At 40.6% G+C, this 17920-nt stretch overlaps 2 protein-coding genes across 2 annotated transcripts in view; one reads left to right on the top strand and one right to left on the bottom strand.

Annotated features, from left to right (window-relative positions):
* Positions 1-13230, top strand: part of LOC135489629 (fascin-like) — a 30237-nt gene extending 17007 nt beyond the window's left edge. The window contains exon 4 of the mRNA XM_064775064.1: positions 8806-13230. Coding sequence (XP_064631134.1) covers positions 8806-9011 — 206 coding nt within the window. The 3' untranslated portion in view covers positions 9012-13230. The remainder of the gene's footprint in view (positions 1-8805) is intronic.
* A 1403-nt stretch (positions 13231-14633) lies between these two features.
* On the bottom strand, positions 14634-17901 carry LOC135493198 (cytochrome c oxidase assembly protein COX11, mitochondrial-like). Its single transcript, XM_064780317.1, has 6 exons — positions 17853-17901; positions 16536-16929; positions 16203-16358; positions 15870-15995; positions 15617-15658; positions 14634-15365 (listed from the first exon to the last, which is right to left on the bottom strand). Exons 2-6 carry the CDS (start codon positions 16917-16919, stop codon positions 15204-15206), a joined length of 870 nt encoding a protein of 289 aa, XP_064636387.1. The 5' UTR covers positions 16920-16929; positions 17853-17901; the 3' UTR covers positions 14634-15203.
* Positions 17902-17920: the final 19 nt, after the last annotated feature.

Raw genomic sequence — 17920 nt, 5'->3', positions numbered from 1 at the left:
GCTGGCTACCACACAGTTGGGCCCAGGTTTAATCCCGGGGAGGGAGGGGGGCAGGATTGTATGTCTCAGATGCTCTGCCTTGTTGTGTCTGGTCTGAAGTAGGCGGAATACTGAGTGAAGATCTGCAGCCAGGGATGTAGTCGTAACATGTTAACCTGCTATATCTCGTGCAAGAAATGCTTCTTTTGCTTGGCATATCAAGCTCCTTCCATTCTAAATCAAAGTGATTCATCTGCTCTCTTTGTTACAATTTATTATGGCATTTTTCCTGATGGAAGTCATCCCTATCTCAACTCAGAATGCTCAGCATCCTGTAAAGGGAACCGATGCCAATAACTGTATAATCTTACACTTAAACGTACACTGGACCAGCCCGGACCAATTACATGAAACACTGGTGAATTATATATTATGAAGTATTATTAGACATACCTTGCAAAGTAATCAAGCTTTCTACAACATACTTTGAATACAAGAAAGAGGAAGTAATATATGATTGAAAGAGTCTGATCAATATCTGTGGTGACCCAACCCATGGTATTGATGCTTGATATCAATATAATCACATTCGAACTGGGACATTTGGCATGTTGGGTCAAATAGTGCAGTATCATTGGAGATTTTGAACGCGACCCTTGGGCAAGACTTTGCTTTGTCCCTTAAATGAGAAGTAAAACTGAGACCATTTGTATCAGTACCTCCTGCTCCCTTTGCCAGGTCAAGCAAACGAGCCCCCATCCGCTTTCCAGCAAGCCTGGCCCATGGGCCCAGAGCTGACATATGTACAGGATTCTCTGGCCCAGTTCCTGCGAAAGTTGGCCAAAGACTAGCGAGAGTTGTTTGTATCTGACGACTTTGGTCCACTGTTACCAGTGTTGAGCCATCTGTAGTCACATTAGAGCATCCTAAAACTTCCATCCCACCAGATTTGGCACTCGTTTTGTTTAGTCTTGAGCTTACTACATTATACCAAGTGAATGCTCCACATTATATCCATGTGAAATCAAATTTACTGTGGGTTCTACATGATTTTCTATGAATCAGTCCTAGGTGCACTCCATCAAAATCACTCAGATCAGATACTGCTGCTGCATGCTGCAGTATACTCTGCCAATACCAACATTTATTTGATGACTCAGATTGATCTTGCCCTATAATCTCCTGATTTTCTCGGTCATGGTGTGACATCGATCCCTGGCTATATGCTGGAATCCTAGATCCCCAGCGGGAATCTTCATATCTTTCAGCATACCAGGTGATAGCAAAGTTTATTGCTAACTTTAAACACCATCCTGGGTTCTAGTAGTATTCTAAACATCATCACCATTGGTTTGTGGCTTGCTGCATGCATATTTGGGTGCCCCTAAGGCCAGTCTGATTGCTCATGATAAGACCCTATACCAAACATCACACTTTTAATGATCTTCTGTATGTCTATTCGACTCTGTTGGATGTTTGCTACAGAGTGGCGTAACTATTCCTATGCGTTATGTATGATATTCAAACAGTACCTTCCTGTTGATTTGTCAAAACGTGGTCTGAAATGGAGTGAAAAATGCCGAAATGTCCCCCTTGGAAATGAATGTCCTCCGATGGCTTTGCAAGGTTTTTGCAAAGGTATGCCAGGAGATATGATTTATCTATTTTGAATGTGAAAGCTAACCACGAGGCTCAAAGTGATGTGGCTGTATCCCTTCTTGACGGCAATGATAACAATCATGTGACTTTCCCAACCAGAGGCTTTAGAGGTTCCAAGATGCATTCGTGCCGTCACTCCCACTGCCGGCCGGAGATATCGAGCTCTGGTGAAAAAACTGATTGTCACACATAATTTTCCAACATCGCCCAAGAAGCTATTGATCTCAAATCAAAACAACCACATGCATAATCATGATGGTGTGGCCTTCAGCAGTGGACCAGTCGGGCCAGGAACACCAGCTATTGTACCTTCTGACCATGGCTTTGAGCAGTGATTTTGTTGTCCATCTCTGCAGTAAGGTGTGCTTTTACTGTCGACCTTATAATGCAGTCTCTTTCCCAGCCAAGTCAAGATGTATGCCAGTCAAAAATGCATCCTGAGATATCTATATCATAATACTATAAGGCGGCTCGCTAAAGTGCCATTTGGGTGTCGTGTTTCGTCTCGAAATTTTGCACGTTTGCAGGTGATATGTTATCCTGATGCAACGTCATGTTTATTTTCGGAAATTTACTTCAGCGAAGCAGTAATGAGGGATTTTTAATCGGACACGGTCAATTCTCCTTACCACTCACGGAAGCCAAGCCATTGCTGTTTAGTTATGCAGGGGATTAATCAATTACCTGCACTCCCTGTGGGGTGACCAACACTACCTGTTGAACGGCTGGCTGTAGGGGGGTGATTGGAACAGCCTGTACACGTGTTGACCTGCTGAACTAAGGTTAATGTTATTTTCAATCCACGATTGTAGGTCACCTGATCTTCGAGATTTCGCGGGGAAAGAAATTGTAAACAAACGTATGTGTGCAGTTCAAATGTATTTTTGGTACTTTCGGTTGCTGGACTTGGGTTTTCCCGCAGTAAGGAGCTGGGGTCAAATTGGTGGTCTATTGTTTATGGGTGCTGTGTTAGCCAGAGCTATAAACCCGTGATAATGAAGGTTACCATGGTATGTTTATGTGCTCACCACAGCTCTCAATACTTGATCTGAAGAGGCGCGCTGAACCTGAAATGGCCTTATCAAGGAGCTGCTCACGGTGCTGAACTTCTAGCTTGCCTGTCGAGTAAGTGCCTTGCCCGAGACCTGGCTACATGTAGGAGGAGCACGCATTTTAAAGTTATAGTAGTGATAGTGCAATTGGTTCGAGCCATTTGGAGGCCGACATGTGAAGGCCTATCTGGGTACTCCTTCTTCTCCGTATAAAAAGGCGCATATTGCTAACTAAGGAACGAGGCATTGCCTCATCATCTCTATCGGACCAACTGATATACTTTTATATGCACGCATACAGCACGCCACAGCTAGGTCCGATCTGTGGACAAATGGTTGGTTTACTTTGTCTCTTCGTGAGGCTCCTTTGATATTGCATTAGATGTTTATTGAAATTCAATCTATTCAAGGTATAGCCCATTTGAACCTGCCTGCGCCACGGGTACAATGCTAGTAAGTTTTTGATACTCCTACCTCTTCGTATACAAGTTTGAAATATCGAGAGGCGGGGTATATTGAAAACAACTGGTGCCAGGATGTCAAAAATGATGTTGGTGCCTAACTCCAGATTATTTATTTCTGGGTAAGGTGATTATGTGCAATCCCACAGACTGCCCAAGTCATTTTGACCATGACGTTAACGACTATAAATGTGCCCCTGGTGACAGCCTCTGTAATGATCTTCCATCCAGCTGTATAGGTATATTGATTTAATGGTTATTGGATGAAGGTCGACATGGTAGGCTAAGCTAGCAGACCAAATGGGTTCCATCCATAAATCTCTAAACATGGTTTTGCTGTGAAAAGTGTCAGTGCGCTTTCTGGTAAAAATCTGATACAACACTAAAAATGAAGGCTGTACAATGTATCTATCTTCCATTGAAATTCTATACTTGATACTATTACTACCCAAATGTGACTCGCTCTACCAAAACTAGGCGCTTGTCGCATCTGAACTCGACAGGTTGATACGGACTTGTTGTTCATTTCCCTATTGTAGACCTTTTGTGAAATCTATTACAAACTGATTTGGTCACATTTCACAAAAGGTCTACAATAGGGAAATGAACAACAAGTCCGTATCAACCTGTCAAGTTCAGATGCGACAAGCGCTTAGTTTTGGTAGAGCGGGTCACAAATGGCATTTGAACTCATTCACATGGTGGGTGTGAGGATGTGGATTACTAGCCATTGCAATCTTACATTTTGTTGTTTCCTTGGAAATTCTGCTGGCGATATCAAAGAATTTTATCAGCCATTCTTATGAAGTGTGACGGGATTGATGTTCCTTCGTAAATCAATAATTTTGCGCTGGTAGAGAGGGAAAATATCCGCTCCTTGATTTCGCGTGTCGATAGGAAGTGTACAAGCTTTTTATTCAGAATTGGACGTGACCAGTGTTTATTGTAGGAGGGTTTCACGGTGTCATTAAGAACAGAAATGCAGTGAGTGCATCCTTAGGAAAACAGGCCAGGGGTCTATGCTCGCTTCTCCAGCTCTCACTCAAAGCCCTTAGACATTTCACCTCATTGACTAAAGTACAGGTGTTTAATACATTTGAGTCATCATCGAGATTGACAAATTCGGTTCCAGTACTCCAGTAATGTCTGCCTACTGTTGTCCCTTTGAGAAGGGTAGACCCTTTATGAATCACCATGTCATGCTCTGTCACCGTATCAGTCTAGACTTGTGGACATTATGAGCGCTGTGTGTGGCATGCCATCAGAAGAGATATCGCAGTAGGGAATGTTTAGATATATTTCCATGACATCTTACTTTTCATAATAATGAGCTTTTTATCTACCGGTATGTTAACAGTTGTGTAAGGAATGTAATGTTATCTATAGCTCTGTCATCTGATTCATTGGACAAGATGTCTATGCATCAACTCATTTCCTGTAACTGCATCATTTCTCAATTTCTTTATACCAGGGGGCTGCATAATAAATACATTCACTCTGCTTGAAATGTCAGTGCGTAAATGCATTGCTATTGGCTTCATAGAGTATAGCATCTAGGGTCTGTTGAAGAGAAAGAAGGCAGCAACTATACTTTTGTGACTGTTCGAAAAAACCTCCAACAGTCATGATTTTGTAATCAGCATTAGAGAGCATCTCAAAAACTAATTGCAGATCTAACCATAGAAAGCCACACCCTAAGCAAAGCCATTGAAGCAAAGCATACCTGTAGTGCAACGAGTGGCAGAAATTTTTGCCAAAGAACAGTGTACAGGTTTAGATATCTTCAATCATATTCCACCTACACTTTTTATGCATTGATTTTTTAAAACTATCAATCTATACAACTACCTGTATCAGAATAATTGGTATTCAGGTTACCATGTCTCCTCAAGGTATAACTTTTTCAAGGAATGATGATTAGAAGGTTAATAAGCAACTATGTATACCCAGCAATGGCTAGGTTTTCTGTTGAGCATCCAACATGCTTCAGCTTGATGTGATGTTTACTTGATTGTCTGAGTGATATTCTTTGAAAATGACTTGAAGGTGAAACAATCCTTTTATCTCAAAATAATATTTGTCTACTTCTGAAAGTCCATTTGCTGTTGCTGTTTTTGGCCTCGCAATATTTGGCCTAATCAACGCTAAAATGTTTGTGTTGAGCAAAATGTGACCCGCTCTACCAAAACTAGGCGCTTGTCGCATCTGAACTTGCCAGGTTGATACAGACTTGTTGTTCATTTCCCTATTGTAGACCTTTTGTGAAATGTGACCAAATCAGTTTGTAATAGATTTCACAAAAGGTCTACAATAGGGAAATGAACAACAAATCCGTATCAACCTGTCAAGTTCAGATGCGACAAGCGCCTAGTTTTGGTAGAGCGAGTCACAAATATGCGGATCACAGTCGAACCGTTGTGCAGACGTATGTCCCTGGTTATCTTGTTCGCACTCAATAAGTCGGCAATCCATGAATAATGAAGTGATCACCTTTATGCGATACAGTGTACATTACATAGGATCATCTTTTGAGTCAATAACTCAATAAGGCGGAAAGCATTAGGTGGTCGATTGTGTTGATCCCTGGTGATATTTCATGATGTCCTTAACTTCTCTGCAGGGATCCTAACGTAAAAGCAACTGGGAATATTACTTCCTTTGTTGATCCTCCAAGAGTCAACTCAAACCCATGACCTGCTGATCATGAGCCTGGATGCTCACCCACTAGAGCCACTGAATGACTTTTCTCACTTCCAATCAGGGGAGTTCTTGGTAATTGTTGGGAAAGTCTAATATCCTGATTAGATTGGCTGATTTCCTTCACAAAACATACCTCTAAACTGACTCGGCCTGTATTTACTCATCAGTTTGAGCCTAGTCTTCATCTTTGAGATGCCTAAGAGATACCTTTCAATGCACATTTTGAGTCATCCCACCCAAGGTGGCAACCTTTTCAATTTCTGAAGATCGTATTTGACTCAATACTCAAGAGGTCTGAAAGAGAAAAAATAATCCGTCTGCTTCAGGGCTCAATTTGTGTCTGTGTTAACAAGGTTTTAAGAAGTGTGGCTTTGCCTACTTTACAAAGACTCAGCAATCACTTTCAACTATCTGTTACTTCCATGTCTGCTGAATATGAATTGATGTTGATTGTGATGTGATCTAAGCCCAAATGGATCAACTTTTTCTTGAAGTATGGAGGACTCCACTCATGCTGCTTTCGCTTTGTTTAACTGCAATTTGATTTCGGGCGCAGTGGAAGTTTGTTGAAATGAAATTGTCTATCCACCCAACACCATCGCTCAATAGCATTGTCACATTAGTGGCTAGTTTATAGTTTATAGCAACTTTTTAGGGAATGAGAACACAATTTAGGAATACTTTGGGATGGATATTTCGTGGAATAAAGCAGTCAAGAGAAAGGAAGTTTGATACCAAGCACCACATGAGTCACCCTGCGTAACATATGGTATGTTTAATCAAAACTCAGACGTACCTCTTCAACTTTTTCAGACTACTTCACCTACTGTCAGACTTAAAACAAAATACCTGTTTATCCAGGTGTATCGTGGCAATATTGGTATCGGAAATAGGGGAAACCTATTGACCTAAGGTCATCGAATAAATTTCAACAGCATCGAAACTCTTCCAAGAATGTAATTGCAAGTGATTAGGTTGAGGCGTACTATTGTACATCAGACTTCCTCGAAATCCTTGATCGTTAAACCATTGCCCAAGCTTTGAGACTATTGCCTTGAGACGTCAAATTGCCTTCAATCATTGTGGATCTCAATGTATTGTTTGGTTCCACACCTGCTGATGTGGAAAGGGGGGGGGGGTGATTACTTGAGCATCGAGTTGGCAATCAGCTAGATTTGATTTTGAAACTGAGTGAACAGAATAGGAAAGTAGAGGATTGATGTGTGGTGTTGGAAATGATGATGAAGTAGATTTGTCAATGGTAATAGTGGTTATGGATGATGATGATGATAATTTCAGTGACAGGTGATGATAATGATAACAGCATCTACGTGGTGTAATCTGGTACATTTGGACATTGCATTCTTAGCTATTAAAACAAAGACGTTTTCAAAACAGTGTCTGCCGGGTGAGTGTACATTACAGGATTGGCTCAACTACTTATCATGTTATCATGATGCTAAACCTATACTCAAAATCTCAGTCTCGTCTTTCAATCTAAGCCAGAAGGAATATAGCACGCAGTATGCTATTTATTTAATCATGTTATGGCGGGAATGCTAGCAAGAAAAAAAATTCTATAATGTTTTCTTTGCTCTTTTTTTCGCATCTGCAGTCATACATTGTCTGGGGTGTATGTTTGATGTGTAATAGAATGCCAGATAGTGAGAAAAAGTTCCACAATGATTTCTTCCGGTTTTCCGCTTCACAAATCCAGGTCGTATATTCTGCCCTTGTGTGCAGATATTGTCTGGGGTATCTGTTCTATTCACAAGAAATGCAATATGTTTCGTGTGTATGTGTCAATGAATGCTATCAATGACTTTCACTTGGGCAGAAGAATGCCAGAGAAATAGATTGGAAGACTTGACTGGGGTCTGAATGAAGGCCCAGGATATCCTGGCTTCAGGGAAATTTCAATGCAATCCACTGCTCTCAAATCTCACTATCCTGAATCCAGACAGTAATTTTTCGACCCGTCCTGGCAAGCAGAAATGACCATTCCCATCCCCTTTTCTGGAACAACTGTAATAAGAATAGAAATCAGTCAACTTTTTCAATAACTATAACTGTCAAACCAAGGTCATTTATGTGTTCCTCCCCTTGCATGGATTGGTTGCATAACAAAAGACTGGAGATCCATGAAGCACCACCATGCAGCAAGGTTTCTATCACCCAGATGATCACAATGCAATAAGGCATTCGGTATCTATCATCGGGAGTGCTTTTCGACTGATAACATATGCTATATCAATCCATCTCGCGTTGCCTAACATCTATTGTGCTAGCATCTCTATAACTGAACGTTCTCTGTAATTAAGCAGATAGTTAGCTTTTATCTTTTTGTTTGTATTCTGTTCTATCCTCGGGTATTGAGTGTAGAAACTTTTTCCACCCGTCTCGGTGTTACCTGTCGGCTAGTCATGAGTAACACCCTCAATATGGCTAAGATTAAATTGCTAGTATTTTTTTTGTCGTAGCGAATGAGTAAGCGTTCGAGTGTATCTCTTGGTATCATCTTTAAAACATGCTAAGTATATGTTATGCAAAATGTGTGAGATATGGCAGAGCAACGAGGCCGAAGCAAGGAACTTTTAACTCTTTTTGACAGTTTTTTAGGTCTCACTACAACAGAGCCCAAAGTCAGATTAGGGGTAATCCATATAATCTCTCTGGGTCCAATCATCCCATTGATTCTTTGTTGCTCTTAAAATGCAAAAAGAACCAATTTTATGGTTTGTAAAGAGTAGCTGGTACGGAAAATTACAGGGATGACCTTTTTGCTGACCACAACACACCTGAGGATCATTGGAAACAGAAAACAAACCAGGGAAGATAGGACCCTGAGAACATAGAACCCGGAGATCATTGATGATATGTCAAAATTGTCTTCAGAACTTTTCACATATTCAACATCTAATAGCAATAACATTTTGCCCCCTCTATTCTTGCAGGATCAAATGGTAAATACTGGATGGTAGGAGACGATGCCTCAATCTCAGTCACGGGCAGCGAACCACAGAAGTTCAGATTCGAATTCCGCGATCACTCCAAATTCGCCATCAAGGCGCCCAATGGTCGCTATCTTAGAGGAGAACAGAATGGTACACTTGCCGCAAACGGCGACGAAATTTGTGGTGCCACCATGTGGGAATATTAAAACTAGAGACTCTGACGTTTGTGCGTTGAACTTTAGATTTTGCGGGCATGCTTGTAACCTGAATCAAGCTGCTTAATGGACCAAGAACACATTGAGACTTATACCGTGATCTGCCAATGACAATTTTCTTTTATAACACGGACATCTATGCTTTGCTCGGCCACCACACTTATGCTGTACTGAGAGTGAAATTTTGACACCACAAAATACCACAGCCACTTTGGCATAGTGCGTCCATTGTTAACTGGAGAGTCAAGGAAGTGGCGTACTATCAAGACTGAATCGTACATAAAAATACCAATGTCATGGCATAGGAATTGTACAAATTGATGAAATAAATATTGAACTAGAACTGTGATGATTTGATATTGTATTGTATTTTGACATGTATCTCACTCTGTAATTTATGCCACTTTTAATGAACTAAAGTTTGTTGAGAAGAGTTGCACGAGAGACACGTGTCAGTTTATTGCACTGATGTTTGGGTGCCACATTGATCTAACTCCAGATTCATCTGTTTGTGTTGCTCTTTTCTATCCTGGCATGGCGAGACCACAAACAGCTGAGTCTAGAGAAGAATATTTTGGATATTTAACTGCGTAACTTTTCAATACTGCACTCGATACTGATAAGCATAATGGGACACATTTTTCACGTTTTGAAGTAAGATTTAATGACCTGTGCGCATCGGAGTGATTTGTTTTGATATTTTAGGTTATTTTGAAACGTTGTTGCTAGCTGCAGTCAAAATGACCAAACAACTGTTGTAGACTAAATATGCATTGATGATGATAATAAATCAGGTTAATACCTAAGTGCAAATGATGACATTCACTGCTTAAAAGGCCAGTCATAATATTTCTAGACAAAAAAATATGATATCGAGACGTGTGGTGATAGTGATAGCTCCTGGTACAAGAGTTAATGCAGACCTCACTTCTCCTAGGGTTGACATCTTGACCCTCAATGTCTTGACATTCTCCTAGGGGCGGAGGCCTGAGACTGACCTCACTTCTTCAAGTGATGGAGGCCTGAGATAGACCTCACTTCTTCAAGGGATGGAGGTCTGAGATGGACCTCATTTCTTCAAGGGATGGAGGTCTGAGATGGACCTCACTTCTCCTAGGGGTGGTGGCCTGAGACTGACCTCACTTCTTCAAGTGATGGAGGTCTGAGATGGACCTCACTTCTCCAAGGGGTGGTGGCCTGAGACTGACCTCACTTCTTCAAGTGATGGAGGCCTGAGATCGACCTCACTTCTCCTAGGGATGGTGGCCTGAGACTGACCTCACTTCTCCGAGGGATGGAGGTCTCAGATGGACCTCACTTCTCCTAGGGGTGGAGGCCTGAGATAGACCTCACTTCTCCAAGGGATGGAGGTCTCTGATGGACCACACTTCTCCTTGGGGTGGATAGAGGCCGGAGGGATCCACAGAATCCAAACCCAAGATTTTTGTTTGGATGTTTTATGATTGATGCCTGCAACATCCATGATGCTATAAAGAATCAGCAGGGCTTTATTATAAGATCAAATATGATGCTATTTGAAAAATGTGCAGGGCTTTCTTACCATCTACATTATGTATTATGATGCTTTTTGAATAATACTGCAGGGCTTGCAATGCATTGGGAAGGCACCTTGCCTATTTTTTGGATGTTGATGACTTACTTGGACCGATTATTAAAGAGTTCCTTTAAGTTTGGTCTCTTGGAGATTTTCATTCAACAAAAGGTCAGGGTCTGAGACTGAAATATAGAATAGGCATTGTGTTTCCCCATCATCTGTTTAATGCTTGCATAATCATTTTATGTTAAGTGTGAAACGCCATGTTTTTCATCACCGATAGCGAAACGAATATATGCATTGGTTCGTGTTTCTGTTGCTATGAAAACAGAAAATTTATATTTTCTGCTAGGGAAAGCAGGCAGAAACGTCATCCGTTCTACTACGCAAGAGTTTTGCTAGGTGATCATTCATGACTTTAGCACAATGTTCAGAATTCAACTTAAGATCACCATTGTCACATAGATGTATCTTTTAGCATTGAGTATCGTTCAAGGTACATTATATGTCAAGTGTAAACTTCATGATCCCATACGTACAAACACACACGGGTTTCGTCCAAGAGTGTGGTCCTTTTAAGAGCTCATCCAATGCTAAAACAATTACATGTAAATTAACAGTTTTTTTTAGAAAGGGCAGTTTTATGACCAGTGAATCAGAATGACTACACAAAACAATGCGCACAAATTAGCCAGAGTGAAGTCGCCCATATAAGTGAAAAAAAGAGGCTGTGAGCAAACTTATGCAGTTGAAAGGCCTTCCCTCACGTTGGGATTTAGCTTGGTTGTAAAGTTTCAAAAGCCCAGTAGAGTTATTTATACTGTAGTCAATTTTTTCTTTGAAAATATAATAATATTCAAGGCTCATCATATCTTAAGGACAAAGGGGATGAGCATAATTCTATTTCGTGCTTTTATTAGGTGAAGTCCTTATTGAACTGTATACATGTATAGCCTGTTCTTTGTTCCTTGACTTTATTTCATGCCTTGTTGCCATGTTTTTTCACTTGATTGAAAATGCAGTGAGGGTTTTAATTAGACAATTGAGGTTAAATTGCAAGTTATGCAATGTTTAATGGCCATTTATATTACTTTTATCAAACAGTTCAATTATTTTGATTTGACTGGTTTCCATATATTTCCTAAAGAGAGAAGCCCGTTATCAATGTTGTTATATTCACAATGATGATATGGGCCTACATGTTGAGGGGTGTTGGAGAATTTCTGCTGAAACATGCAAATTTGTAAAATCAAACTGTTGTATAAATTGAGAGGTTTGGGCCTGTGCTTGATGGCAATAATGAAATTCAACGTTTATTCCAAAGAATGGTTACTGAACTCTTAAATAAAGGAAGAGACCTTCCAGACTTGGTTTAAAATAGTTAAAATTCATTCATATGTGTCTTCTAAAGGTGCTTGACATTAGAATGTCCCTGAAATAAATACATGGCTGTTTGGATATCATTCTTTCCACTGAGATGTAGATGATTACATGTAGGAGTGGGATTGTATAATTCGATGTATAAAATTAAACATATCCACTTACAATTCGCCATCTTGCCTACATCAGTAATTTTACACCACTAATTAGGCAGATAGTCATCTCAATTAAGTGTTTAATTACGTTTTAATGACCTAGCAATAGTATCTTGGAATGATATCATAGGATGATGGGCACAGATTACTCTCTCTACATTTGCTATTGTAATAAGGAAGGCATTACACAACAGTGGCATGTTGATTGGAGCGCTAGGCTCAAAATCAGCAGAATTCCGGATACGCTTGAGCCTGATGAGCAGTTTGCGACTCGGGCAATAGCCAGGTAGACTCATCTTGACCACCAAGGTTTTTGCATCTTATCAAGATATAAAAATACCCCGGCTATGTTTAGAGGAAGTGTAGACCATGAGGTTCAGGATGGGTATACTTTGACTTGGACACAACAACATCAGTAAACTAATGTGAGGGTGTAATTGTAGTTTTTGATGGAAGAAATTCAAAAGTACCTGAGTTCGACACTTCTTGTATATATAAACTGTAGAAAACTTGGATTTCAACGGCACAATTTGAATAAGGGAAGGGGGTTTGCGGGGTGTTATTCCAGGCACACATGCTACAATTTTTGCTGTCACGCATACATGCTGCAAATATCTAGCGGGCAGCTGCAATTGATGTGATGTACATACTGACATCTGGTCAGCTGCTATTGTAGTTGCAGGACAAGCTCCACACCTGCAATTTTTGTTGCACAACAAAAATGGCAATGCAGAGCGCAGTCTCACATGCTGCAATTTTGTTGTGCAAGAAACATTGCAGGTGTTCTTTGACAAAAATTGCAACCTGTTCTCCTGGTATAAGGTATATTGGGTTCAAATGAAATGTTGTACATAAAACTGTACACTGGGAAGCGTCTTAATGCTCGGAGTCCTCATGTTTTGTCAAAGGGAGTCGATAGGACTTGGAGCAGGCAGTTGGGTCAGACTTTCAAGGAATAGTGATGACAAGAATTTGGGTGATGCTTTTGTCTTTAATGTGGCAATTTTCCACCGACACGATTTCTGAAGATGTTTTTTTCACTAGTGATCAATTAGAAATACATTTCATACAGCTCTGTATGCATAATTTGCATAAATAAATAAAATCAATTTATTATTAATTTGGTTTTGTTCTTTTTCTTTGATAAATGATTTGTTTCTCTGAACAAGTCTTCTAGACCGACCACCATGTTTTATCCCCACATATGTTTGGTGGAGGTGGCTAATTTTGATGTGGGTTCTCCACTGTTTCGAGTCATGGAATAAGGCCTCATGCAGCCTCACACAGTTCTGTGAGTGACGTGACGTCTATCCAATACTATGGTGCCATAATCCCAACTTGAAAAGTTGTTACTGAAAATGTTTGCCGGTGCCAATCGGTTTTCTGATCTTTGCAACAAAACATCCCAAACTACTGCCAATAATTTAAACCATGAGCAGATAAAGACCTATACAGCCTACAAAACACTGCGCTCAATATCCCATTAAATAGTTCATGGTGCTTTTAAAAGTGTTGACTGTTTTTAAAGAGAGTCTAGGCAGGAGGCAGGTAGGTTAAATCAAGTTATGCTAAGACACTAATAGGGGTCTCTCCCATCTGACAATACATTGAAATTATTCATGCATGTATAATACATATCATTTTAGCTGAAACAAACAACCCAGGTCCCCAACTAGGTATTAGTAACCTTAAGATGATCAATTTGACTGGCTACCTCCTGCCTACAGTCTTCCTTTAAAGTTATTGGCATTTTGTGTTAGGTATTAATTACCCAGAACCGAGCAGTTTCATACTCAAGTGGGCTGCATGTCTTCAAGTTCTATTTTAATGGATCATTCCACTCCTCAGGTTTGTTTGAAGTTCTAAAATGTGTAAGAGAAGTATAATTCTGCATTATTCATCTACTTGAAGGTACAAATGTATCGGGGGAAATACCTCAAATATTTACTGAGTGTGTCAGTGAGGTGACGACCCAATGAATTAAACAAAGGCCATTGATCCTCTTCCGCACCGGCATGAGTTATTTGAACCGAAATTTCCACGTTTGTAGTTCTGACACCATCAATACATCTGGCCTCCAATGGAAATCCAATGGCTTCGGAAAAGGGCATTGCGGCATGCATCCTCGTTCCACGATTGTTCCATTGATGGCAATTCTGTCGCAAAGAAACGTGTGAATGGCAGATGAAACTGGTCACAACCAAATACGAAAGTGGGGAACAACAGTTCCATCTTCTGACCAAATGTTGAACTAATCTGGATATCGCTCTTCGGGCCTGATTATATTTCGGATGTGTCTTGCGTGCAATATTACATTGTAGAACAAATCACTTGTATTTTTCACATGAGAGACGGGGAAATCAGCAGTATGGTCGATGGATTCAGTGGGTCAGAGCCAGGCAGTTGTGGGTTTGATACCTGGTCTCACCACCTCTGTGTAATCTCGGTGCCCTTGAGCAAGCCACTTACCCAAAACATGATTGATGTCAAACAGGAAAAGTACCAACAAGACATATATTTGTTATAAAATATAATTTATCACTCAGAGTGGCATCACATCTTTTACATCATCATTATGATATTGACACAAACATATCATGAACATGAGGAAGGATACAGGTATTTAGTCAGTATGTCAGCAAAACATAAGGCCAGCTCACTATTTTAGATGCAAGTGATTAAGTGAGAAATTCATGGCCTACTTGATAAGGTTATTTTTGTTTGCATCAATGGGCCTGTGAATTAGCATACAGACTAAATTTCCACCCTCATGACAAGATTAAAAATAGGTACATACAGAATTTACAACCTTGAGTTGAATTTGCGCTTTGATGAGTATAGTAATACTATTCACAGTCCAAATAAAATCCTTCCCCCATGTCTGCTTGAGTTCTTATCCCGATTCCAATGAGAGAAAGTCATTATAACCTTCAGAACTTTTTACGGTAGTGCTGGCAGGCTTATTAGCCTGCTTCTTCACCTAAAAGCAGACGCCACTAACATTATTCAACATTGTTTTTGATTCAGTGCTGGTCTACACCGAAAACAGAAGGGAACTCCTACATAGATATGTATTTCTAAAATATCACACAATCAAGCAGTTTGTCTCCAGTGTTGAAGATATGGTGGTACCGGCACCTCAAAACCTTCCTTTGCTTCGAAAAATGTGTATGAAAGAATTATTCGATCGACACCTTCCACTTTTGGATCCTCCGCAAACTCTGGATCAATGTAGAAGAAAACGGGCATATCAACCTGAAAAGATATAGGACATTTTCAGTTTATCTGAAGCAAACATAAACCTTAAGGAATCTGACATTAGAATACCAAGTGCTTTGTTTGTTTTGCTGAAGACCAATGAATCTACACAATCTGTAAGGAGTTTTAGTCTCATTTTTGTCTTATTTGACAGGTGCAACAGGAGCACACAACATTCCTCCTCAACAGTGGTGACACCGATCAACATTTTTTTCATTGATACCAGGTACTCTAATAATACCTCTTACCTGTTCATGAGGATTTAACCTCTGTTCCTCGAAGCAGAAACACTGTAATAGAACAAAGTTCCCATCAAATGCTGAATGAGAATGCAAATTATCAATCAAGTCAATAGCAAAGGAGAAATTAGAACCATACTACAATACATCTGGCAACTAATCCAAAGACGTTAATCTCATCACAGCAACCAGTCATATTTATTCAGGACTTCCTGTTGATATTTGTATCAAGGACACATATATGCGGGTGAACTTTCCATACCTGAATTTTGTTGAAATATTGGCCGGCTTCGAACGGCACTACATTGTATGTAGATATCCCCGTTATTGGTTTATCTGTCGGGTTTTTAGCGGTATAGAAGGCAAGAGCAGTCTCTCCTGGAGCAACCTGAAACAAACAGATATAAAACATCAATAGCCATCTTGAAACCAAGACAAACGGCCTTCAGGTATACGTAGGTATTCAGCGACTTCCCCAAACTGTTTTCATTGTACCCCGCTGATGAGTTTAAAAAGGACCTCTTTCAAACCTCCTCGAGTCCTACTGACCGCCAAGGAGAGGGCTGATTGGAGTCGGAACTACTTTCATACACACCCGCACTTCTGCTTGCTGTGGTCGGAAGTTCCATTGCATACTTGAGGCCGTGTCAGCATTGAATTGTACTCGTATCACTCTGTCTTCAACTTTCGCCATATCACTAACTTTTGAAATATCGTGTCCTCGAACTGGTTGGCCTCCCAATCCAGATGCCTATAAGAAAGAAAAGAAAATTTCCTAAGAAACAAGTACGAAAAGAGATGCCAGTGGGGCAGTATCGACGGAACTTCCATTTTAGCTGAATTACTATCAGCAAACAGAAGTAAACAAAAGCAGATTTCCTATCTTGTCTTAATATTTCAGGCACATACGACACTATCTAAATCTTACCTGACAAAATATCCGATAGAGAGGCACACCAGCATACGCCATTCCCACCATGCCGATCCCAATAGCACAGATGTACAGTACAGCTGTTCTGTTACTTTTCCTTGAGTCACCCCTCCCTGATGAGATATTTCTGACAATGACTTGACACGGTAGGTTAGGGTTGAGTGCAGATTGAGTGTCCCTACATCTTGCAAAGTTGCTCCAGCAACTCTTACAAATTGACTTGCTGTTCAGTATTAGATTGTTTCTCCTTGCCAGAGGCGATGATATACATTTCGTGCTGAGAGTTCGGACTACCGCACTCGACGCCGACCGTCCTATCAATCCATTCATTGTTCTGAAGGATGTGACGAGGAAGGACTGTCCTCTTTGGAAATAGGCCATCTTGTAAATTCTGGAAGTAGCGAAATGAGATGTGTAAAAAGGGTAAGGGGGCTTCCAGTGAAATAAGGATCATTCAGACTGACTACAGAATGAATCTTTCTTGTTCTCAATGTCACTTTTCTTCTCTTCGACTCGATTTTATGAGGTTAAAGGTCAACGTGGTTAGTTAAAGACGCCCGCCCTGACCGGCTACCAATATGTCACCAGCAGAGGTCAAGTAACACAGGTCAAAGCCTTCCTTTTCTATGATGACAAATGTCGAAATATCTCTCTGCACGTATTCGTGTACATACATAACATCAGTTCAGCAAACGTCAAAATTCGGCAGCGATGCCGTTCGAGGAATCCCCCGTTGCTGTTAACGGCAACGGTTGCTTTATACGGCATCCCTCGGATGCCTCACGCGGCATCCCTCAGCTTCGGGATTACTTCGGCCGAGCGCTGCCGATCGGGGGTTCCATTATAGATTAATAGGGGGCAGCTGGTATTGATCTAAATATTTACCCAAGGAAATGTAAGTCTATCAACGCATTTTTGAAAATTCTCAATTTTCAGAATGGCCTCCACTGAAATGTGGCGTCAGACCAACTGATGGAGGTTCAATTCTAATACACTTACTCAATGATTTTCAATGCTGTGGTGTCAATTTTCACCGGAAGTGTCACTTTACGGCAACGGTTGCCTCAGACGGCATCGCTGCCGAATTTTGACGTTTGCCGAACTGACATGTTTTGTAACATGTATGCATGTATTGTAATGTATGATGTACATGGCAATGCATATCATTTCTTCAGTATGGGAATTTCCAGTTGTGAGCGCTTCATTTTGCATCAGCGCTGCAGTCAGTCAGCAGTGTGACAAAGTTAGAGTAACAACGTCAACAAACGTGTTATGAAAATTACAAAAATCTCCAAGAAAAGGTGCAAATATTACCTTTTAAAGGAAAATATTACAACTTCTTCGTTTTGTGGGCGCAGCCATCTTGTTACGGAGAACTCCGA

This window comes from Lineus longissimus, chromosome 1 (genome assembly GCF_910592395.1).
Source record: "Lineus longissimus chromosome 1, tnLinLong1.2, whole genome shotgun sequence".
NCBI classification, from domain to species: Eukaryota; Metazoa; Nemertea; class Pilidiophora; order Heteronemertea; family Lineidae; genus Lineus; species Lineus longissimus.
Note: the sequence above shows the minus strand (reverse complement) of the source record. Positions and strands in the feature narration are given on the sequence as shown.